This window comes from Aythya ferina, assembly GCF_964211825.1.
Source record: "Aythya ferina genome assembly, chromosome: 3".
NCBI lineage: Eukaryota > Metazoa > Chordata > Aves > Anseriformes > Anatidae > Aythya > Aythya ferina.
In genome coordinates, this window is record NC_140298.1 from 45,395,561 (window position 1) to 45,421,734 (window position 26,174).

Genomic DNA, 26,174 nt, shown 5'->3' on the forward strand with positions numbered 1-26,174 from the left:
CTGCCAGTTCCCTGCTCTCCAAATGCACAAAACTCTGCTAGCCACACCAAGCACATTCACACAGAGATTCAGTAGCAAGATCCCAGCTCCACAGTTTTCCCTGTGGCAGCCTGCTCAGTGCAACCCCTTGGCATCAAGTGCAGGAGCTTCCTGGTCCTTCCAGCACCATTCTGCACAATCAGCATAAATTGCCTGCAAGAAGAGAGTTTTAGCACTTCATGCCTCCTTTGGGAATCTCCAGGTAAAAGCTGAGCCCTTTACAGGGCCTTAGGAGCCTTCTTGTAAGTCACTTATCTAAACTGACCTCACCTTCTCGTCCTAGAAGCTGGTTCTTAGTGCTGCAACACCCTTGATACCAGCAGGACAGACAGAGACAGTCCAGCTGGGATGTCTAACCCTCCTAGGTGAGCACCAGGAAGCCTGGTGCTGCTTTGGCTGCCGCTTTCTGCAGACCCATATATACAAAAAGGGCTTAACTTGTGTTATTAACAGCATTCAGTCAGTTTGTACAGTGCTGGGGAAGATAAAAGCCAGTGGTCTTCAGTTCAGTGTATAAGAAACAGCTGCGGTTTCCAGGAGGGCTGCAGCCCCACCTTGCATCTCACAGTAAGTACCTCAGGGGACAGCAGTCCTGAGTCACGGCCAGATTTGGCCAGTGAAAAAGACAGGCCAGAGGGAAGTGGGTGTATTTACACACAAAGCCAGAATCATTTGTGCTGAAAGTCAAAATTAATTACTGTTCATTACAGGTTTTTGTAGCATGGGTTTTATGTGGTCATTGAAAACCTCGTCACGTGTGTTATGCTCCTTTAACAGACAGAGAGCTGTGCATGTCTGCCTTCTGCCTCTGATCATTAAAGGAAGATGTGGAGAGTTGGATTGTATAAGGGTCTGGTAATCAGGAGAACAGGTCACCAGTTTGTCTTCTGGTCCCTAACTGCTCCATTGAACTCCCTGGCATTCCTTCTCCATGTGATGTGGCTTTACTCCTTAATTTTCTTCTCCTGCCTTGCAGAGCAGAAATCTCACAATGAAAAGACACCAACATTTTCTGTAGTATACTCTGGATTTCTTTCTATTGGTCTAAGAAAAACACTCTCAGTCACTTAAAAAGCTACCTCTGGAAGAGGATGTTTAAGAAAAAAAACTCAATTAATTCAGTATTTAATGATGAATAATTAAAACTACCATACCTCCAGAGGGCTGTTAGGGAGGAATCCATGTTTAGCATTATTTTTATAATTACTGAGATTTAAGTATATTGAGATATCTTTGTAAAGTACCTAGACTTATTTAGTCCACTGTGGTCTGCTTGTTGGTTTTAGGGAATCCAGCAAAAAGCAAAGAAATACCTTTTCTCACAGAGAGTCTATTGAAGCTAGTAGCCTGTTAGCAACTAGATTTTTCTTCTAGATTTCCTGCCTGCTGCTCTGACAGTTTTTCCAACACATTTCTCCTGACTTGTCCTACAATGCTCGGAAGTCTTTAGCCTGCTGCTTAGACTGACATCACCAAGCTTTAACTCTCTCATGTAGGAAATCCAAGGGTATCCATCCACAGGCACACGAAGGACTGAAAGTACTGACACCAAGGTCAGCATTGGTGTGGGTCCTGGAGCAGACTCTGCTAGTGACTCCTAATAGGAAAAAAACAACAAGCATGGTTTTCCAGAGATACAATCCAGGCTGAAACTATCTGTATGCAGTGACCATTCCTGTGGTACCACTATATGATTAAGGAACTGGTGGTAGTAGGCTGACACTTTTCACCTTCAGGTCCCCATTAAGCACTCTCCATATTGTGTGGGGAGCAACTGCTAATTCCCTCCATCCACAGTCATTGAACAGCTTCTTTGAAGCAGACAGAGTGATCATGATGAGCAATCTCTGCACTTCTCTGGAGGCAGGAGAACTTCAGTGGAATATTAACAGTTCTTAAGAAATGAATATGCAATCAAGAATGCAAGTGGAATAGTAACTACTCATTTCAGATGATAAGAAAGAGGTGGAGTTGTATGTGTCCTCTCTTCCTAAATATACTTTTTGCTTCTTAGTTGAAGTCTCACATCAGTGGCTGACAAAATGAAGAGAAATTTCCAGGAAAGCATGGGATAGGAGTTCTGTAACCCTTATGGGGCTGTTTCTGGGAAGGTCTATAGAAGGTTAGAGAGACACAGAAGGCTTCCTGATCTCCATAAAAGACACAGGAGATGTGAAGCTTGTTCAGAGGATCAACCATCAAGATATTCCCAGCTGGACTCCAGTACCTGTTTCCAGAGAAGTCTGAGAAGTCTATCATAGCTTCATAATTTGAATGTACGCAGGAAGCTCTTTGAAAAGGTAATTTGATTTGATTGAACACAAGGAGCTTCAGACTAATAAGCCTGTGGTTAGAGGAACATGTGTGGGAGAAAGCAAGACTGCAGAGGGGAAGAAAAGGGTCAGGGATGGCTGGTAGAGAACAAGCCGTGCTGGATGGCTGCATAATTTGCTAATAATGGTGCAAGGGAAGGACCCTGCTGCTGAGGGCTGGGAGAGACTCTGTCACCCCAGGGGAAGGTTATGGACCTTCTCTGTGTTTTGTGTCACAGAAAAGGACAGGTACACCCTATGGCAATATCTACTGAGAAAGGGAAGAAGTTGTATCATCAAAATTTACTGCAGGAAAAAAAAAAAAAAAAAAACACACAAAATCACCTTCTGATTCTGATTAATTCTATCAGATGCGATTATTTGCCTATAACAATCCCTTTCTCTAATGCCTAACTCTACATCAGACTGTACAGAACAGCCTTTTTTTTTTTTTTTTTTTTTTTTAATGTTTCACTCTCAGGAGCCCCTGCCTGCACTTCTGCAGCTTGGTAGCTCCTGCTCTCGTGTGTGGTCATACTACATCCAGTTACAGAAAGCACAGGTGAGTGGCAGCCAAACTGCTAGAGGAAGAGACCCATGCTACTTATGCTTTTATGTGACAAAAGTATTTACATTGATGGCAAGTGGGTTGTAAATAGGTGGTACTTTATTATTATTATTATTATTATTTTTGCCAGCCATTAATGGACTTCTAATAACATGGTAGTTAGTAACATTAACAGTATGAGCGGCCACGTGAACCAAAAGGAAAGCTGAAAGTACATGCTTGGCAAATGGTCTGGGCTGCTGACAGTGTCCTGTCCTCCCAGCCTGCTCCATGGGTGTGTGCAGGGAATTTCTTATGCATGCTCCTATGAACAGCTAATGTGCAGTCGAGCACTTTCCGGTAAATGGCTCTTAAGACTTTAGAGCCGCTGCCATACAAAGGTCTATTGTTCATACGTGGGATCTGCCTCCCTACCCTTTCATTATAAAAGCACAGATCACAACAGTGGCATGTTTATCTTAGCAGGGTGTTAAGTCCTACCAACTGAGTCACGGCCACTGGTTTAGGATTAGGAACAGGTTTACCCTGGCTATTCCAAAACATTCAAAATGCAGGACAAGGCACACGTATGTTGTCAGTGCTCGGGCAACACTTCTAAGAAGGTAAAATGTGGCAGTCTGAATCAGATGAGAGCACCTTTATATATATGAGAATGAGCACTAGACGGTTGTAGTGGAGAAACACTGGCAAATGCTAGCCTGGAGAGGCTGATTTCCCTCCCTGGCTGTCCTCTGCAGAGATATTGGCTGCTGCACAGGGCAGGAGCTCAACTTCAGAATGCTTGAATCTCTCCCTGGGCTAGGACTGGTATTTGTGAACACCCTCATAGACTTGTTCATGCAGTCAAAGCTCCAGCCAAGGGGGATGAAAATCTCAGGAGGCTGGTAACATCTATAAGTTTGAAAACTTAAAGAAACTGTTTCTCCAGCTTATAAAAATGGATCGGTGAGCCTGGGCTGTCATCACATCATCCTATCCCAAACTGACTCCTGCCTATACTACAGAGACAATACTGGTGATTTTGGCAGCTGGATTCAACAGTGCAGACAAGTGTCCCATGAGGAAAGGCTCCTGAAGAGTCCTACTGACAGAAATGTTTAACAGCATTGAAGCCTATGGCCTGCACCCTCTCTGCTCTTTTTCTGTTTCTCCTCCCTATTTTATCATGAGTTAGCTCCCAGTGCTGTAGACAAGACTTATCTCCTCCTCTTCCTTGATGAAGCGATATTCAAATTGCAAAGGGTCCTAGTGAGTTATTGAGAACAGTTTTGAGGGAGGAGGGAGAGTGACCTTAAAGTCTAAAATGAGTGTAACAACCAGTAATTTTCAGGTGACTCCCTTAAGAAGCAGAAAGTCTGATGGCACTCAGGAGGTGAGGTAAGGAGGGAAAAGCAGGAACATTAAGGTGGGGAGATGGCCAGGGAACACCAAAGCACTAAAGGAGGACAGGATACATCAAGGACAGAAGGGAAGATTGAGACAGACAGTTTGCTGTCTCCAGAGAAAGACAGAGGACATCACCAGGTAGGATTCAGACAGAACAGGTACGCTGATGCCTATGCAGCCATGCATGCAGCAGGGGCTTGGGAGAACAGGTAAAAGGACACTATCTGTGGATACATTGTATGGTGGAAAAGGATCTGAAGGGAAAGAAGGAAAATGCAGGAAATTTGGACATGATGGCTGAAATCCTGGAGGAGGCTGGGGGATGTTTGGGCCTTTGGGGGAGCACAGGAGCAACTCATACTGCTGGCACCTTTGGTGCCACAAAAATCATATTCCTCTGACGTGGCGGGCAAAATGAGTTCACTGACTGGCAGCCCCTTTCAGTCCTACCTCTGGGAGAAAACAGCTCTTATGCCTTGATTTGCTCAGCTCAGTATTACGAATCTCACCTCTGAGCTGTGAGTCTCTCCCAGCATTTAACAGCCTGTGTTTTCAAAGGCCTCCGACCACCTCACCCCTTCTAGCTCCCAGCCAGCACTCACCCTCATGGTAGAGCCACACAAACACAGAGAGTGATCTTAACCCTCGGGGACGTAAACACCTAAAACCAAGACTCCTGGGCCAGAAATGGCTGGGCTTCACAAGGCATGCACCTCATGTGCAGCTGGTCCTGTCTCAGCTCCAAAATCAGCAGGACACCAAAGGAGGTGAAGGAGGAGGGGAGAACAGAGCAACATGGCTAGCCTTTCACAGCAAAAAAGGAAACACTGTGCAGGCAGCCTGGGCCAAGCAGCCCTGAATTTTAATCAGCCCCTTTTCATCTGAATGGAGAACTTGGGACATTGGTCTGGTGGGTGGGAAGACCGCAGGCATTTCAGGACAGGCTCATTTCCTGGGAGAGCAGGGTTTTGGAAAAAGGACTGGTTGCTGCAATTAGACTTGCATGGGCATCTCCTAGGAATCAGCAATGTTCTCCTACACCAGCTGCAAACTGTGAAAGATTTCTCCTACCTGGATCACTTTACGTTGCCCCATGCGTCGGCCTTATGATTCACAGGTACCCCACTCTCTGGAGGAGTAATTTCTTTCATCAAGACACTCACACTGCTACAGTCCACGAAGACCGTCCTCTGCCTGACAGCCTCAGGTGAGTGTTTGGGATGGCGGTAGCTTAGTCAAAGGAAGGACCTGACTGCCCCACAGAAGTTTCTAGGTAGAGAAGCTCTTGTGTCTACCAGACTGGATTAAACAGCAGCAGCATGGGTTCAGCCTGCTGGGAATGTTATCCAGGTAGCTCTCTGCAACCTGCCAAGTAAGACCATGCATTCTGCTGGCTGTGCCACCCAGCACAAGCCAATATACTAAGGGCTTTGCTGTAATGCTACAGCTCGAGACAACAGGCTCTGTCCTAGTGTTCCCCTCCAACACATCTGCAATGCCTTCACCATGGAAAAAAGGCAGGAATCAGCTTCCTTTCTCCAGGAGGGGATATGCAGGCTGTCTCCCCTCACCCCTCTCCCCACCCTTGTGTTTGGAGACAGCCACGGGCAAGTACTTGTCCTCGGCACCAGCTCCTTGGAGACCAGTGCCAATTATGTCCAGCTGAGAGCAGCTCTTGCAACATTTGCAAGATGTTGCAGGGGTGGCCAAACCATTGTCCAGGCAGCATAAAAAAATATTCATCCTTTCCACAGGTAGACTCAAGGGACTAGGAACTAATCAATCAACAACCTCCAAAGACAGAGATTCCTACGGTGAGTATTCTGGGTTTGGGGTTGTTGTTGTAATTAAATTAATTGCTTCAACGATATATCTAACCAGGAAAGATGAAATAGGGAAATGAAAAAATAATTATGAAGGTAAAAATGAAAATATTTATAAATTACAAAAAAGACAAAACCAACATAAAGATTACCTTCTGCTGATATGATCTTTTAAGCAAAGCCTGCCCTCATCTACACTGAGAAAATAAACACAGGAAAATAAACACGATGGGCTGTGGGACAGAGCCATGAATTTAACTAGCCTCTTCTATCTCTGTGTTTGTGATCGTGCTCTGTGGGACGTTTCAGTTTGGTGACTGCAGTCTGCCATGCAAAAGCTAAACCCAAAGTGCAGCACACAGCTCCCGAGGCTCACTTAATCTTGGTTAGACTGACAGAAAGAATGAAAGAGGTGTCAAGGGTGATGCACAGCAGGCCTGCTGGAGACACTGCTGCCTGGTACCTAAGAAGAGCTCCTCAGCCTTATCTGATTTCTGTGGTAGAGACTGCATTCCTAGGGAGAGGCTCAGGAGCAGGCAGCTGGCTAACCCAAAGCTCTGGGCAAGGGAGATGGAACAGGAATAAACGTCTTTGATCAGTTGAAAGGGGAAAAAATAAAACCCAAACCCACCATCCCCCATAAGCTCAGGAGTTCAGAATTCCTCCAGAACAGAAATGCTGATCGAATAATCTATCCACATTGCATTTTAAAAATAGTGTCAAGTTATTTTTTTATTTTTTTTTAAAGCTGTGCTGTCATTATTGCTAATGTCAAGAAAGAGCAGTGAAAATAAAGGCTTTTAGAGCTGAGTGTACTTTGCACTATCCTTGGTTCTTGTATCTGCAGGAGCAGGTGATAACTATGCTTTAGCTTAGGACAACTGTTGTTTGTGCATTTGCTCATTCACTTTTTCAGGGAATGTGACCTCAGCTCCCTAGAATTTTGCATAGTATTTCTAAGGTATCCAAAAAAGAAACAAAAAAACATGTTATCATCGGGTGTAAATTTATTATGCAGGGATCTGGTCTGGGAGATTGCTGGGGTCCATAAACCTAAAAAGATGGAAACCAGGAGGCCAAAGTAGCACCAGTTTGGTTTATAAGCTTTGTAGAGGATTAAAACCACTGCAAAACTCACATTGGACTCACATTGTGATCGAATTGAAACTGTTTGCATGCTGAGCATGGCCGTCTGTAAAATAAAAAGCCAGTATTTCACTTTCTAGACTTGCAATGTAGAAGTACCATTAACAAAAGGGAATTAAAAGATTATGTTTTCTGCATTATTTCATTCCAGAAGATTATAAGACAAAAGAAGAAAATGAAAAGGCAAATACTGGAATTTTCTCCAAAGGAGAAACTAGCTGTGACCTCTTTAATGTATTAAATGAATTAATGCATTACAACTTCCTCCCCTCACCCTCGAGTGTCCCTCTGGGAAGCAAAATTGTGCCATCTAGTGGGATTTAGACCAAGCCAGTTAAACTGTGTATTCTCACTAGACACTGTGGACCCAGGTCCTACAACCTCCACTTGAACATGTTCATGGTATGGCATGGGTCTTGGATACCATTTTGCTTCTTGGTTCAAATCCCTCCCCTGCTAAGGCTGCAGGAAGCATTTGGAGGGGGTCTACTCACCCTGCCTGGCTTAGGAGCAGGGGAACCTGTTGTGTTCAGAAAGGGAGTATCCAAAAAATGGCCAGAATATCCAGTGTGTCACTAACAAATAGAAAACAGGGAGAATAGGGAAAAACAGGGGCAAACACAGCAGGACACAGCAGAAGATGGGGGGACTTCTTGCCCCTTGAGCCAGGCAGCACTGGGAAGGTAAAATGCGTTTCCAAACTGATACTTTTTTCCAGGTGCCAGAGATGGGCAAAGTAAATGGCTTTTTAATTTATTTGCTAGGTCCATGTTTCTTCTTATTGATGGGAAAGATGAGAAAAAAAGATTTTCATTACTACAACTCGGTAAACTTAAAACGTCAAAGCCATTTGATGTGGTTCCCCTGTAGATGAAGGAGCTGCCATTTGCCAGGCAGCTAGCAATGTGTTTTGATACACTGCACAGCTATGGAGCTGCTGTATGCAGATGAGACTTTAACACAAACAATCTCATTTCCTAGTACTCTTTTGTAACCTTAGTTAAGCAATAGGTCTAATATAGATTTCTGTATGATCTTTTAATCTTTGCCCTTTATGGATTGGTGTATCATTATGCCAGACAGGCATTTAACTGCTTGCAATTTTTTTTTCTCCCATGCTAGTGATAAGGGAGAGATATATATATCATGTATGGCTGCAATATTAAAATCAGTCTGAGTATTACAAATGACTTATATACCTGAGTATCAAACAGGAATCTAATAAAACCTGATAGATGTCCCTTGGGAACACTCCTTATTGCCTCACAAGCACAACAGGTGAATGAGTAACAGCTCCATGAAGAGTTTTCAGTATCGGAAAAAGTAAAGTTCATTGGCCGATCCTCAAATAATTAACAACTCTTTCCTTCACAAATGCAGTGAGAAGTGATCTTTTCCAACAAAACATAATCTGTTTTCCTCCATCTCAAAGCATCCCCTGGAATAATTGGATCAATTCTGTGATCTGGGAGACCCTTGTCTTGCTTGAATCAACATGGAAAGGAATCTTAAGAACGTTTTGGTCATTTCTTTTGGATTTTTACTTCTTTTCACTGCTTATGGAGGGCTCCAGAGTCTGCAGGTAAGTGGAGCATCTCCCACAAGCTGGCAGGACAGCTGGCCTGGAAGTGCATCAGCTCAGCTGGTGGTGTGAAATCCCTCAGTCCATGGCTTCCATGGCTTCTGCAAGGAAGGTATGCACTTATTTTTTTTCCTAAATTACATAGGGTAGGACATCATCTTGGCACAGGTTAGTATCCCTCACCCAGTTCCATAACATCTGCTAAATAGATGATTTTAATACTTCTCAAATAGATTGAATAGTTGCATCAGAGTACTTTGTTTGATCCATATAAGCTGTTTGAATGAAAACTAAATTTCTCTGAGGTATTTCACAGAAGATATTGAAAAATTAAAAACAAATTCCTTTTCTGGAAAGGGTTTCTTCTGAATACTTCTAAATTGCTATAATTTCAATATTATTATAATACAGCAATGTTAATAATAAAAATATATGCCCACCTTATAAAATAAAGTGAACATAAAATAATATAGTTTCATGATGTAACACTGTAATAAAAAAAATTATATCAAAGGCAGCCACAGCTTGTACTGACATTAACATCCTAAAACATAGTACAGGAGTTTGTAAATGTCTTGAACACTCAGCATAGCATACCTCAGAGCTGGCTTGTTTAGCATAGTAAAGAAAAATAAAACAGTGGAGGGGATACCATTGCTTTCTATGAATACTTCAGGTTAGATAAATGCAAGAAGTTTTCCAGACTGCTGGTCTAATGATAAACAAACAGATATAAGCCATCCATGACCAAGGTTAGGCAGGATCTTAAAAGATATCCCTGAGCAATTGGGTTCTTGAAGGATTTTCCAACCAGTGTAGGAATCTCTATGCTTTAAAGGTGGAGTTTGATATGTTTATTCAGGCTTCTTTTTTTTGTGTAATATAATACAGTTTTCAGTAACAAGGAGCACAGCTCATTTCAGGAGAGGTCCCCCCTAGCTCTGAACACCTGCCTCTTCTCTCCGAGATCAGTTTATATTTGCAAAGACTCAAATTCCGAGCTCGGGGAAGATCTGCAAAAACAGTCCCAAAACGGATGGAGATGTTACGAGCCAGGCAGACTAATGAGAGGGGCAATGGTAAATCCAAGACATCACAAGTCAGCCCCACCATCTGAAGCCATGTGTGTTCAGGTGAAGTGCTGCAACATGGATGTTCCCTCACCTGCAGCACGGAGTGGTGCTGACTTACAAAGTAGCTCTCTTCCCCCTACTTTTTATCTTGGAAGTTAAAGACAACTTGTTGAGACACAATCAAAAGAAGGTTACTTTATTTTATTGTAGCCTGTGGGAGAGGTACTGAAATCAAGCACCATTTATTTCAATATTTCTCCCTCCCAAAAATAAAAACAAACCCTCTTAACAACTAAGCTAACCATATGATTTTGAAAGCCTGGCTCCTAATTTTTGGAAGTCGTAGCTGACAAAAGCAGATACTTGATGTGTTCAAAATGAAAGCTCTGTGATCAGGGAGTCGCTTTGCCTGTTGACAAAGCAACTATTCCAGTCCCCAAACACACTGACACTGCTCAACAGAGGAAATCCCCTCCTCACCTCCCTGTCCTGATGGCTGAAGAATTTAGACAGTATCAGACCTGCAGTTCGAAGTAAAGAATCTTTCACTGTTGCCAAGTCAGCCCTTGCAATACAGAGCTAAGGATATTCTTGCTTGGGGCAAAGAGAGAAGGACAAAAACAAAAAGAGATTATCCTTCATTTAGGTTGCTTTCAACAAGAAACTCAAACAATTTACGTTAAATAATCCAAGATTGTACTGACCAACGCTTTGGATCTGAGCAATCCTCATGTGGTTCAGTACTGTATATTCATAAAAGGGCTATCACTGTGAGAAAATAAGCATCAATGCACAAGCAAAATGCTCTGGGGAAAGGAGTTGGAGACTGGGGAAGCTAGGGCTGGATATTACTATTTCTGCCTGAAGCCACCCTCTGTACACCATAGCAGCATACACCTGCTGTAAAATCTGTCTCACCCGCTGTTTTTGTCCTCACAGAGCAGTCTCAACTCAGAGGAAGGCCTGGGCGTTGCTTCCCTAAGTGTTCTCTATGCTGCTCTTATCATCTCATCCATGTTTCTGCCTCCAATCCTCATCAAGAAGCTGGGCTGCAAGTGGACCATCGCAGGCTCTATGTGCTGCTACATTGCCTTCTCCTTGGGGAACTTCTATGCTAGCTGGTATGAGTGCTTAATTTAAGTACTTGAACCCTCTCTATTGTCTCTGGACTAGATAACAATTAGGGCAAAACTCTCTTTCTTCTCAACCCCTACCCTAGCTCCAAGTTGTGGATTTAAAAATTAAATGCCAAAGGTATTGTCTACAAGGAGTAGGGATAAATAAATCCAGTAGCAGCTGGAGCAGAAGTGAGAAGCTGCAAAAAGCCAGAATGAATGCATCCATGTATCCACCTGATGCTGCTTCTCTAGCTCATATATGTAGCAGAGATTTCCCTTTGAAAGGAAAAAAAAAAAAAAAAAAAAAGTTAATTGAAAATCCAAATGACTGTTTGAACTATATTTGGAAGTATCGAAGGGAAAGCTGTTTTCTAGTCAGTGTCTCTGTGAGCAGAGGACCACATGAGGATGCATGTTCCTGCCTCGCCCTCTCGGAGGTGGATGAGCAATTTGTTTCTGCTCTCTGGTGACAGGGGATGGAAATCTGCAAAGAAAAGATGTTGCAATCCATCATCTGAGGGGCAAGTGCAATATAATTCCCAATTACAACGGGATAGGGCACACACATACCTAGCCAGCCTAGCCTAGACCTAGCCCCTGGACACAGCTGGGAGTGTTCAGATCCTAAGATTCAGAAAGCTGACCCTTTCTTGGTTTCACATCATTGATTTGTTGAATCACACACAGGATAAATCTATTTCTTTGGTGTCTATTTTTGCCTCTGGAACTTTGGGCAAATGATTTGGGTGCTAATGGATGATAACCACACTAAATAAAGTGTTCTTTGGCAGGTACACACTAATCCCTACCTCTGTGATCCTGGGCTTAGGAGGAGCACCACTCTGGTCTGCCAAATGCACTTACCTCACCATTGCTGGCAATTCATACGCTGAGAAAGCAGGAAAAAATGGGAAAGACATTATCAACCAATACTTTGGGGTCTTCTTTCTGATATTTCAGTCTTCTGGAATCTGGGGAAATCTTATCTCATCCCTGATATTTAGCCAGGCTTCCAACAAAGGTAAAATAATTTAAAATGTTGGCACTTCTTTCTACTATATCCATCAGCTACTTTTAGATAGCTAAAAGGTAGAGTTCTGCAGTTGAGCTACTGACCCTCAATTCTCATCCTAGGCAGTGAAAACAAACACTTCAGATACGAATTATCTCATCTGAAGGCAGATGTCTGAAGTAGATTGGCTAAATTGCTCTCTGAAATCGCCTATTTTCTATTAGCTCTTCATCAGCTATAAACAGAGTTCAGACAACTAGATCAAAAATAGATGTCTATTGAGTTCCTTTTGAATTCCACCCGTCTTGTAAAGCACAGATCGGCTGCTGGCAGTGACAGTCTTTCGGATCTAACTTCTATTTAAAGTGGATTAAAACAAAAGGCACTGGAGCTGCCTTTTCGCAAAGCTTGTAGTATTGAATTAATTTGCTGCTAAACATTCACGGTTAGTCAAGCTGATGTTGGTGCTTACTGAAAATTAGTGCTTTTCAGAAATGTCAAGAAGAAACAGAAGTAGCTATTGGCAGGAGTTTGCATGCCAGGGCTCCTCCAGCATGTTTCAGGTTCAGGCAGCAGATGTTGATGTAGCTTGAAGAAATCACTCAACAGCACTGCCCTCATTTCCCAGGCTTGTAATTGGCATAAGCTTTAAATGGGCAGTTGTGAAGATAAATTAATACTTGGACACCACCTTAGAGATTCAAAGTGCTATGGTATATTATAATTATTGCAGTCTCCCAGGCTTTCCCTATTCTGTCAAAGTCAGAACAGGATGGACATGGAAGAAGCTTTCCATATCCACTGCTACTACGAAAAGCAAGAAGTTACCTCTCTTCCCTGGCTCAGTTAAACTGTACGTCCTCTGGGGGGATTCACATAGGGATTAGGTTAAGTGTCAGGGAGTTGGCATCAGGATTTAATCTTTGTATCCTTGGCTATATGGCAAGGTAGTTGTGACACCTGTGGAGAATCAGGCTTCCTTTAAACCCAAACACCATCAAAGCAGAATGCTGAAGGACTTTATCACTTTGAACAGAGTCTTGCTGACCTGATTACTGAGCCACACGATATCTCAGGAGGGACCATATGCTCTGATTTCATTTGCAGGCCAGAGGATTTGGTGCAGCTGTGGGGTCTGCAAAACATTTTACTCTTTGTTGTCTCACAGTACACGTCACGTTAAATGATGTTAATAAGAGGATTAAAACGCTGTCTGTCTTGTAAATCCCCTCCTAGTTTTACATGCGGGGATGTTCCTTAAAGTCCAAAGAAACTCTTAACTTTTACTTACTTTTTGTCAGCTACATGGGATTTCAGGGAAGGCTGTGCTCCTGAGAGGTGTGCAATGACCAGCACATCTCAGTGACAAGCAGCCATGCTACAAGTTATACTTCCCAACCATGCCTTGTCAGCAGGACTAGGCTTTAACCTAGAGGAAACTGCTGGCTGGGGTAAGGGTCTCCAGGCACTCAGTTCTTTGCCTCTCCTCTAACAGTGTAGCAAAGGCACATACCTATACTGCCCACTTCACATGTGCTTAAAATTTCATGGAGCAGTAAGAAAGATACAGTAGGCACCTGCAGAATCAGAATGCATTGACATATTGCCTGCATCACTGCATCTAGACTCAGCAAGGCAAGCTGCTTTGTGATGCAATGCTACATCAATGTAAGTTGCAAGAGTCATTGTCTCTCATTCATCGATATTATAGCCTTATTTCCAAAAGAACAGAGCATATCCTGCCTGGCACCTTCTATACCCCTAATTACATGTGCATCTTCAGATGATAGATGAACAGATAAAAAACTTGGTTTATGCTCTTCTATGATTTACTACTGCGAGTCACTTTTTCCATATCATAACTTGTCTGAGGATCTGTTTGTCCAAAACCACGCAGAAGTAGCCATTGGAAATAATAAAGTAATTATTTTCTTCATGTTATTAAGCTTAATCTGGTATTGAATCTAAAGCTGTTTATGAAACTGGTGAACAGCTGCTTCGCATCGCAGCAGCACTGATTGGAAGCAATGGGGAAAGGCACACTAAAAGTAGTTACTCAGTAACTCAACTGAAAAATTACAGATCAGGCCCTGTTTAAGGAACCAGCCAAGGTACACCATATTGCCCTTTATTATGCTTGGGCCAGTGACAAATTCTGCAACAAAAGTACTGAAATTATGGGGTTTTGATCATCAATTCCCACTGCACAGCTTATTTGGGATGATGCTTGGTGTCAGTATTTTGCCTTTACAGACAGGGTCCTGGAGGAAGTGGGCACAGTGTGACGGGGACACATAGGGTGTGTGAGTGTGCACACGTGTGCCGCTTTGGCACGTGCCCAGCACAAGGCTGAAGTGATTAAACAAAGCAAAGGTCTTACTCCAAACTCTGCCAAGCTGGTCTGGTTTCAAGTATGTTCTCAAATAGTAATAAAGCCCGTCACAAAGCCAAGAAAATCCGGATTCTTGGAAGATTGCATGAACGGGTGATCATAATTTGAATTAATCAAGCAGGAAGATGTCTCAAGGTGGTTTCCATTGCTATAACGTATGCAGAAATTACCTGGAGAGGGACAGTGTGTTCTGGCTGTAAGAGCTGAGGTCCAGCCATTCGATGCTATTGTGAACTGAGGGACCTTTCCGGTGGTGCATTATGATTAAGAGGTACTGATACATACTGGAACTTTAAATGTTGCAATCTGAGATGGGATTCAGACTTAAGCCTCTGGCTTTAGTCCACATCTCCATGTAACTGCCAATTCAATGCTCTGTTTTGAGCAACTGTTTCCATTAAACCAAATTTTTGTGTGTTAAGCTTGGGTTCTGAAGTTAAATGCCTCTAATTGGGGAGGATTTGAAACCATGACTAATCACCAAGTGCTGGATTCCCTTCTTATTATGTCCTTATATCCAGTGTGCACTCATCTCATGTCTTCTCTGTCCTGCCTTTCTTTTGATTCTTACTGAAATAGTGGAAATCTCAGAAGAAAGCCTAGCGTGCTGCGGAGCACATGATTGCATGAGCGAGGCCACTAACACCACTGCATCAGCAGGACCCTCTGAGTCCTTAAAATACACCCTGCTAGGGATCTACACTGGTAAGTAATCCACACAATCTTTAATGAATATCACTGATGAGGAACCCACTATTTGTGAATCCAAGCATCATTTTGCAGATTAAGTTTCCAAATTCTTTCTTCAATCCAATTTGCTAAAAAGAAGTACGATATGTTAGAGCTGTAAACAACTCCTTCCTGAAGAGTTTCACATGCTGTGTGCCAGTGCCACATCATTTTTGCCTAAAGGAGCAAGGCACTTTTCACCTGGAGTAAAGCTGAAGCCCAGTATGCTGTTCCCCATAGGACTGTACTGTAATTAGAGGTGGATCTGTACCATGGCTCCCAGAACATGCAGTCATTTAGAGGGGAGGTTTTTGGATCCCTGCTGAGATTTTACAGCTTCAGTCAATTCTCAGCTGTGATGCTTGAATTTATAATACATTTGTGCGAAAGGCGAAGATAAAAAGCAGCGCTAGGCGAATTGGCATGTCTCTCGTTTAGTAATGACAGCTCCAATAGACCTTCCTTGCATAAGGCTAGAAAGAAATCAAAGACAGGGAAGGTTGATGCCATCAAAAACTGGAATGACAAAAATAGATATATAAGGATTCATTCAGTGACATCTTGTAGCAACAAAGAAAGTTCAAAATGCATCTGGCTCAGAACAGGTTCATCTCTAGATAACGGGGAAGTATCTAGCAAGGCAATATGTCAGCATACCTCTGTTAAAATATCTTCACAGTCTCTGCACACATATATGCTCACTATTCTGGGACAGATGGATAGAATTTGTCATATGCTCATACAGAGTGTATGCAACCCAGAGCCAGCACTCACCAGACGAGTCCATCACAACAAGCCCTCTCTCTTCCCAAACCTCCATTCCTTATCGGTGAGAAAATGCAAAGAGTATTCCCCAATTTCCCTTACAGAGTGTGCTGGAGCTGATGCCTTTCTGTTAAAGGCAGGTTTGGCTTGCAAGTTCAAATTTAAATTTGACGACTAACATATACAGCACTCCCTTAGGCTTTGCTCATGCAAAATGAATGCAACCCTGCTGTCTACTGACCCTGCGTCAGTGGGGTTTCATTTTTCTTTTAAGCTTTTAATAAAAGATATGTCTTTTCCTACCTCAGGGGAAGCCATATAGCTAGATATTTCATTTACAGACATTTTTAAAACATCTCCCCTATTTGGTTGCTGAATACATGTTTTGCCAGGTTGGGTGGAGCCAATAATGGATAAGTCTCCTGTTGTTTATTTTGTGCATGTTTCTATTTATGTTCATACCAATCATTATTAAGCCATGCAGTTACTTATCTCCTGTAATCACTCTTGGTTCATTTGACATATTTGTTAGAATATTTGTTCTGTAAATGTGCACATCCTGCTCTCATCCATTTAAGTCTTGCAATCAGCCTATAGACACTAATGAACACCCTGGCAGAATATACACCTCTTAATGGTTTGCAGTCCAGCCACAGTGAAGAAACAGTACGCTGGAGAATATATTTTCATTCTAGAAGACATTGGTGAGAAATAATAAACAATTAGAAATTGAGGCAATTTAATATAAATCTGCTAATGTATTTGGACAGTAAAAGTCATCAGAAAGTAGCACAAATATAGTCATATAGGAGGACATTAAACAAGCCACATGGGTGAGAAGAGAGGCTTGGTTCTCCTCTTATTCTCTAACTCCACTTGTTTGTATGGATGGATTTCTAGGCTACATCAGTAAGAGAGGAAACACAGTCATGCCTTGTATCTGTCATAAAGCAATCAGTTGTCAGTCTGTGGCTTCGTGTATATTATTAGCTACAATTATCTTCCTGATAACATGAACAAAATCATATTGATTCACTCCACAAGCAACAAATGTAGACTCATACACACACAATCATTTTTTAATTAACTATGCTATGAATTCTTTTATATGCTGCTTCTGCTAGGAAATGATAGGTTCAAAGCTGTAACTTGTGTCTTTTTCAAGTCACCCACAGTGGTTCACTGTCAACTTTAAAACACCACATATTTTTTACTCAAAGCTCTGCTCAGTGCTGACCGAATAGATGACCAAATAAAAGGGCTACATGTACTGGGATCCAAAGCAGCGGTTCTGCTCCTAGTGCTTTATTTTTCTTTCCATGTAGTTGAAGGAAGATCTGCCCCCAACCATGAGTTCCTTGGCACTGAAAGTGAATATTCCTCACTTGGGTTGATTTAAAGCTTTTTGATAGATCCAAAGGGAGCTCTTTCTGGCCAGCTCCCCAGCCCCATGACCCCTGGCCTGCCCTGGAAGGGTGAGCCATCACCCTCGGTGGCCGTGCAGCTGGCCTGGCGGCTGTCACAACAGGCGAGTCACAGCTAAGCAGAGGGGATTTGCGAAGTGCACAGCTGTATGCTGAAGATGCAAATGTAGATCAGGCCTCCTTGTTTACACAGAAATGGCCTTTACACTGAAGCGGAATCAGATTAATCTGCCAAAACATCCCATAGAGAGCTAAGCACTAAGTCAGAACAATAACAGCAACAAGCGATTTCCCATCCTTCCAGCGTTCCTCATTTTTTTCATGAACTTTTTGTTTTGTTTTTGCAGCTAGTGGTGTGCTAGCTGTGTTGCTGATTGTTATATTTCTGGACCAGATCAAATCTGACCAAGCAGAGACTGAGAAAGAAATACAAAAGACACCATCCTTTTGGTCTACGTTCCTAGCAACTTTCCAGCACCTTAAAGATAAAAGACAATGCCTTCTAATCCCTCTGACAATGTACAGTGGGTTTGAACAGGGATTTCTTGCTGGTGACTACACAAAGGTGTGGATGACAATGCAAATCTATTTCTGTCTGATTGTTTTTTTTGTGCCTTTGTGACTTACTGTTACATCTGATCTATATTTACTTGTTAAATGAAAATGTTCTCAATGGTGATTTGTGGCTAGCTAAATTACTCCTTACTTCTACTTGAATGAACTCTGAGTGACATCTTCAAACACAATAGGCCAGCGGTAAGCATGTCCCTTGGAACAGCCTTAAAAAGAGCACAGGGGAGAGCTTAATTCATCAGTGGAGGACACAGCAGAGAGCTACATGTTCAAACTCTTCAGCTTGTTGTAAATAACAAACTGGGAGAAAAGCCAGAAGTCTGCAAAGCTTTTGTATCTTCCTTCCTTCTGGTTTCCGTAGAGTTTCTGTAAATGCAAGTCAGCACACATACCACATATTTTATTTTAAGAACCTTTACAGTAAGAGGGCAAGCCCTCAACATTGCTGGCTGAAAGCCCTCACCAGTTGCTAGCGCAGCAGGTCCAAACCCTGACACTGAAGTGATCAAAACCTCCTCTGCTCCTCCAATTCCTCTCCAAACCTGGACATGTAGCAGGTGTGCTCTCCACATATTTGTTGACAAAGCCTCCAAAGAAAGGGGGCAAACTTCCTGAGCTTCTTATTTGAAATCTAAGCTTTCAAACCTTGCATATAAGTAGACGGAAGAGTGCACCTGCTGCTGTGTTTGAAAGAATTGAGAGGGGCACTCCATGGCCACATCCAGTGGCTGCATGCTCTTGCAGGTGAGGTCCTCTTCATTTCCTGGGAGGTGCTCAGTGATAACCATAGTACCAATTGTTGATCTTCAGATCTTGAGCTACAAAGGGAAGGGCAGAAAGCTAGTGCCACTGCCAGGAGTTTTATTTGCACAGTGAGCAGTGCCCCAATGTTTTCCCCAGCTTGTTACTGCTCTGTTTGCATAGCATAGGTCTGACTGGGAACTGGGTTAGGAATATCACTGCTGAAGGCCAGCTATGTCAGTACTCCAGAGACCTGTCAGCAAACTCCGTAGCTGTGCTCCTTTGACCTTGTCTGTGCTGGCTATTTACTAAATACACAGGCTAAGACCCTTGAACCTTAGCTGCATATTTTCCCTGAAGCCAATGTGTCACCACCATCTCTTCTCTTGCAGACATATGTGACCTGTGCCCTGGGGATACACTATGTTGGTTACGTGATGATCTGCTTTTCAGCTGTGAATTCCCTCTGCTCTCTGCTCTTTGGAAAGATCTCTCAGTTCACGGGTAGAAAACTCCTTTTTGCATTAGGTATGTAAAGGTCACTTGAAGGACTGATCACCTCATGTAATATATCAAATCCAGTGCTCCCCCTTTTGTGTGCACTACAAAAGGAGAGCTCCCTGTCAGCTCTCAATTAAAACCAAAGTCAATTGGGGGGCAAACTTAACTCATGAGAAGAGAGGCAGCACAGACAACCACTGTGTTCAAGTCACTGCCTTACACCACTTTGCTAGTGTAGTTAACCCTGCTTTTGTCTACTCAGAAAGCGTCCTACAGCTTTGATGCTTTATAGCTCTAATGCAAACAGTGATAAATAATCTTACAATGCAGATACTGAGGTCTACACTGTACCTGAGAAGGACTTCTCCATTCGGGTGAAACTTCCTCACCTTTACGGAGTGAAAGGCAGTGAGAATCTAGTAAGATACACTGCTGGTTTGAGTCTCAGGGGGTGGTGAGCCAAGAACTGTCAATAACCAATCTAGGAATTTTAGGAAAAATTTAAAAGGTTGGCCTAGTGTCCTTTTCACTGCTTGTTCTAAAGGGTGAAAAATAAAGTAAAGGGTCATATGCTAATGTGTCAGGCTAAAATAACTTGACCGCCTGTATATGGAACAGCAATGTTCAGATTGCCATGGGAAGAGATTTGTATATTTAATAACCTCTCCCTCTCCAGAGAATGCTCTTACAGGAAGTAATGGAGGCAGAAGAACACCAAGAAATGTTTAATTTCTCTCCTAGTATCCACGGACGTATCTATGCTGAGGTGTAGTGATACTTCCATTACACAGACCTCTATTATTAGAGACCTCCAGCAGAATTTTTAAACCTGGGCAAGGAAGAAGAAATTTAGTGTCCTTTATATTACTGTCACTATTCAGTGATTGTTCTACATGCATTGCATTCTGTAAAACTAATTTTAGATGTAAAAAAAGCCAGCAAATTAAAATCCCCCCCCAAAAAATAGCATTACTAATGCAAGACCTCTAACCTCTCAGTTCTGTTTAATAGTCTTTGTATTCAGACTCTAAAGGTGTGCCCGTGACAGAGAAGAGCCAGTTACTCATTTACATACTGCTTTTAAACAGAAAGACAGCAGTCACTCTAGACATCCTTAATTGCCTCCTTTAGCCCTGAAACAAAATCTGTGTTTAAGGGCTACCTAAGGAGAGGTGACCAGTGCTTCCTCTCCCTTGCCACATGCCTCGCATTCGGATTGTAGGGCTTTCAGCAGCCCCTTCTGCTGCCGAGTGGCAGTTCTCCTCCTCTGGGATATAAGCCACACCAGCTTCCAGGATCTCTCAGTTTAGGACACTGCTCAGAATGATTAACTGAAGACTGCAAAGGGATTACATTGTCTTGTATTTCATGTGATATCAACCCAGTCAGCACAAATCTCAATGAACCAGAAAGATTTTAAGATTACTTTGTGCTTTAGTTGGGGGAAGAATTTTAAAGTGCATCTACTACTATGTGTCCTGTTTATACTAACATTTTTATTTCTCTTCTTTCTTTCTAAATTGACAGCCACAGTTACAAACACTGCCTGCATAATAGCACTACTGCTGTGGAAACCTCATCCTAACCAGCTTGTTGTATTCTTCATATTCCCTGCTCTTTGGGGCATATCTGATGCCATTTGGCAGACACAAACTAATGGTAAGTCCTGGTGACAATGAAATGAATTCTCCTGAGATATAAAAATTCGCATTTGTATTTATAAACAATCTGGTTTAGAACGTGCATAATAACTATGATGAGTTTAAGACAGCATCTGAAAGAAATATGTTAGCTCTTTGGAGACCTGAAGAAATAAGAACAAGTTAGGAATAAGAAAGTAGAATACTCAATAAACCTTTTTTTTTTTTTTTTTTTTTTTTTTTACCAAAATGAAGAGCAGAACATTGCAGAAGATAATAGCAGATATTTAGAATAAATATTCTGGAGGAATATTTGTGCAAGTATTTCACAGAAAATTAGAAAATTCTGAAAAATGATATATTTTGTCTGTTGTAATAAAGGAGAGCACTGAAAAAAGGATCAACTCAAAGATCAGCAACAAAAGAAGCAGCAAATTGGCTGTTAGGAGTTATTAGACAAAAACCAAGGGAGAAAACCACAGAGAGCAATATTATGCAACCATGTAAACTCATCATTCATGCAGTTCTGATTTGTTCCATTTAAAAATCATAATCAAATGTGATAAGGTACAAGAAGGCAATAAAAAGGAGCAGAGCCTTGAGACACTTCCATGTGAAGGAAGACTAACAAATTAGAATGCTTCATCCCAGACAAGTGATAAGTATGGAAAACAACCAGTGAGATTATGAATAGTATCAAAAAGGTGGTTAGAAAAATGGTTTATTCAGTATTTCACTCAATAAGAGTAAGTGTTAACAAATTAAGTTATCCCATAGCAGCCCTCATAAAAAATTAATGAAACGCTTTTATTCACACATCACATACTTGAACTATGGTATTCACTGACAAAGGATTTACAAAAGTCCCAAAACATAAACAGTTTTAGGCTGGAATTACATCATTTCAGGGGAAAATGCTCTTGGGGGTTACTAAGCCTGGTGATCCAGAGGAAACCTCCAACACAGAAAGTCCCTTTGCCTTTGATTGCCAGAGTCAGAAGACCATCAGAGGGGAAAGATCACTCTGTACTTTCCTCATTTCTTACCCTAGGAGTCTGTTACTGGAAGGCTATGGTTGGACTTCCTGTCTGATGCATAGCAGTTGTCCTTATAATCTTTGTGTTCTTCCGCTTTGTGTCCTTGGCACAAATTGAGTGAAATTATTATACACCGACAGCTTAGATACTGAACTGATACAAACTGATTTCCATAAGGATCCTTGAAATTCATCCCTCACCAAAACTAGAGGAAGTGCTCTTCTAGAGACTGAAGAAAGACTACAAAATGCTGGAGGGGGCAAGAAAGAGCCATAGTCTCTGATGTCTTGAAGTACAGCCTGCTAATGTCTGTCAGTCGCAGTCTTTTTAAGCCAACACCATAGCCTGTGTCCGCAAGATACAGTTAAATCCTCTCCCACCTGCTCCCATATTTTGATTCTTTATTCATATTATTTTCCTCCACCTCAGATTCATACTTGGCAGATACTGTAGGAATACACATGTGACAGAACTAGCTCGCTTGGCCCACATCAGCACGTGTGTCTGGGCCTCCCTCCCTCTGGTTGCTTCAGTAGATGATGATTTGATTTTGCTCACTGGACAAATCAGTATGTTCCTCCTACAGAGCCAGAGGGAAATCACCACAGCCCTTTGCCTGGCACTTACAGCAATCGCCTTCCCAGTGTGTGTAGCAAACAAAGAACTGACCAGTCTGACTTCTTCCTTGTCCTTCCAGTTGCTCCAGGTCATATTCCATGGAGCAGAGCTGGTACATGAATCAAGTGACACCCTCTCAGCTTCTCTCATCTCAACCCACAGCCTTGTGCCTTTGACTTTGGCACAGTTTTAAATCAGTGCTCTCATTATTCAGGATCACAAAAGGAGAGCATCAGTGATAATCCACCCTCTCTGAAGAAAAGCTGTTCATTCATTTCCTGCTGCTTCTGCCCACAGTCTCCCTGGCTGTTCATCTATCTCCTTCCCAACACTCTTGAGAAACAGGATTTTAAATCTTCCACTGTGATACAGGACCTTCCCAGTAAGCCTTGCCCTCAGACATTTCACTCCCTTGAGGACACCTCAGTAAGGTCTTTATGCCTGAAGAAGGGGCACCTGGTGCCCTCACTAGGAAAAGCGATAGTGCAGAGGACCTCAGTGTCGGAGACCAAGGCTGGGAGGTGGCTGCAGTTCCCAACCCTCAGACAAGGCACAAATGGTGGATGACTCTTCATTGCTAGTGAGCCCTGCAGTGATGAGACAAGTCTGACCCCTATTACAGCACTGTGATAGGTCATCTACATTCCCAGATTCCTGCTGGATACTTACAATAATTTCACATTTGTTGCTAACTGGGAAAAAATAACACACAAATGTTCTAATGTTTGTACAGTATCTGTTTCTTTTGCTTATCTGCAGCTTCTAGTAATAAAAGTGCACAAGGTTTGCACTGTCACAGTGATGACAGCAGACTGTGCAGTGACATGACTGCATTATGCTGCAACCCGGAACAGGATCTGCAGTTTGACATGCCCATTTAGGACAAAATCTCTTCACCCCTCCATTAGTTTTATACAGGGCAAACAGCATTAACATCATATGAGAAATTTGTGACTCCAAAGGCTATGAGGTGAGACTAAGACCTCTAAAATAGCATTAGGGACTAAGATCTGTGGTGCTTCCTCAGGCAAGATCCCATGAATGCCCCTTCCGTCTCAGTAGATTAACCACTGAATACATAGAAAGGCGTTGTGCTGCATACCTCAGGCATTTTATGGTAATGAGAGATGGTTTACTTTGGCCTGCTGTGGATAGTTAATGCTGGAGTTCCCCCTAGAGGATATATAGGCAAACAATAGATGAGTCACTTCATCTTGTAAAGGTTTCCTAATATGTTTGTGTACGTGTGAGTACTCATTTATTTCCAGTGAAAGCTGCTTCGTTGCAGAGTGTGTAGTGCCCTCTCTTATCTAAACTGAACACAGCTGCTATTATCACCTTCCTGGCAATAACTGCACTGCGGGCACAAACAACTGTGCAGCGCAGAGCTATCAGGTAGACCACAGAAAAATAAAGCTCCAGCCTGATGTGTGCCTCTAGAAAGGATGTGAATCAGTCTGGAAAGTTTATAAACCTGGATTCAAATGATTTCCAGCAGTCCTCTTACATATCCATGCCTAACAGTACCAGAGAAAGGGGAAGAGATTGTAGGAGTGGGTAAGCAGGCAGTGGCAAGCAGAATGGATATTTCCATGAAAATGGGGGCTTGTGGCTGCCAGCAAGAATTCAGACCTAGTGGCCTCTGCACTCAGCCAGCGCAGCTTCAGCCAGGCAACTCATGCCATGCTGCCCTCAGCAGTGTTTGTGATACTGACAAATGTTTAAGTTCAAGAAAAAACTTGTGCTCCTTGATAACTGCTAGCTGATAGCTTATATGCATCCAGGAAACTAGAACCTCCCTGCCAAGTTGACACTTCCCACAGTTGAACTTCAGACTATAGCTTCCCACTCAATTCTCTCATTGCTTTGATCCAAAATGAAGGCTTCATAAGAAGGGAAAAGAGGTGCCAGCTGAAACCCAGAACCTTTACATGTAGAAATGTCATGGCACTAGAAACTGTCCTATATTAAACCCTTCCCACTAATGTGCCGTTTGCCATGCTGTTTGCCGTATGCCATATATATCTGCTGTTTGCCATGTATACATAAATCCCGCTTCAGAAGAAAACACAGGACATATTCGCAAAGTCTTTGTTACATGAACAACTTGTACTCGCTCATTTATTAGGTAAAACTATGAAGGATTATCAAATAAATTCAGACAGTTTAATGAACTAAGTACCTCTTACAATGCACTTATCCAACTTTTCCATCACATATAAATTGAAACAATCAGTTAATGTCATCTTGTAGCCATCAGGAAGCAGTGAGTTTTTACATGCAGATGATGTCTCCCCCAGGGTAACAAAGCTGAAAGGTTAGTTGAACCTATCCAGAATTCTAGAGAACTTTGTACTCTTTGTCTTTTGGCTGAATGTCCATATTCCAAACATATGTGTTCTTAGATACAGAAGTGGATGAGAAGAGTCAAGGTTCATCATATTCCTTCCTGCTCACCACAGCTGACTCAGTGGAAATGCTTGATTCTTTATCACCACTGATGCTAGCTCAGCACCCAGAGGAAAACAAGTCCTCTCCTCTTCCCTGGGTGCCTGACCAGTCAGAGCTGGAGGCAGAAATCCCTGCCTGAATCCCAGCTGTGGGTGTGCAGCCGACCAAGCTCAGTGGGAGCTTTCCAGGGAATATGAAAGCATTTAAGGACTTGGTCTACAAACTGTCCCTTTTCTGGCTATCATTTGAAAAACAAACTTCCTGCTACCTCACTTCAATAACACACATCCTTTCTTCCTTCCTCTCATTTTCTTTCCCCTTTTTCTCTGATTTTTGCTACGTTGTCATTTTTGCTCTTTCACTTCTTATTATATTTCATATGAGTAAAAAAATGTTCCAAGACAAAGCCTCAATTTTCCTTCTTCTGACATTTCTTTATTTTCCCTCTCATGGCCTATTTATCCCTGTTGCAGAAAATATTTGTTTCAAATTTAACCTTCACAAGCTTCATCTCCTTGATTTCAGGACTCTATGGTGTTTTATTTGAGAAACACACGGAGGCTGCCTTTGCAAATTACCGTCTGTGGGAATCGTGTGGATTTGTTATTGCCTTTGGTTACAGCACCACATTGCAAGTCTACATCAAACTATACATTTTACTGGCTGTGCTTGTGTTGTCTATGGTCACGTATGGAGTGGTAGAATACCTGGAAACTAAGAGCTCCCCTGGGACACCTACTGCTACAAAAAAGGAAAATGTAGGACCTCACACCCAGGAAACAAAGATGTAACCCAACAGCATCACAGTAATCGAGGTCATCTCCGCCATGTCTCCATGGGTGTTCCAACAGGTACTGTTGGAAAGAGGATAAAGGCATAGATGTCAAAGCCACTATACTACAAATGTCTTGGATTTATTTTTTTTTTTTTTATTTTTTTTTGACATTTCAGCCTTATAAAGGAAGATTATCTGACTTCACCCTTTCAGGTGACCAACTAATTTTCTTTTTTTTTTTTTTTTTTTAATTAATAAAGTCTTAATAAATGTAAACAAGACTCTTGAAGTTTTCATGTATTTGTATTTGTGGATTAGACCTGATACTACAGGTTTGTAAACAAACCTGCAAATCCTACATGCAGTGTCTGAAGATGACAGCACCTGGAGTTGCTCAGCTGATTGCAAAGAACATATATAATATAATAATATCTATGATCATGGAACCACTATTTATAAAGATGTGTAT

General features: G+C 42.2%; 1 protein-coding gene across 2 annotated transcripts; it reads left to right on the forward strand.

Moving 5' to 3' along the window:
- Nucleotides 1-5,236: 5,236 nt before the first annotated feature.
- Nucleotides 5,237-25,986, forward strand: UNC93A (unc-93 homolog A). 2 transcript variants are annotated; one of them, XM_084512595.1, is made up of 10 exons: nt 5,237-5,512; nt 6,060-6,119; nt 8,707-8,856; nt 10,869-11,050; nt 11,839-12,068; nt 15,031-15,156; nt 17,717-17,934; nt 19,076-19,211; nt 20,712-20,843; nt 25,456-25,986. In XM_084512595.1, the coding sequence occupies exons 3-10, from the start codon at nt 8,770-8,772 to the stop codon at nt 25,719-25,721; spliced, it is 1,377 nt and encodes a 458-aa protein (XP_084368721.1). In that variant the 5' UTR covers nt 5,237-5,512; nt 6,060-6,119; nt 8,707-8,769; the 3' UTR covers nt 25,722-25,986. The 2 variants fall into 2 exon arrangements, with proteins under 2 accessions (XP_084368721.1, XP_084368722.1); XM_084512596.1 differs by lacking the exons at nt 5,237-5,512; nt 6,060-6,119 and having other exon boundaries at nt 8,572-8,968.
- Nucleotides 25,987-26,174: the final 188 nt, after the last annotated feature.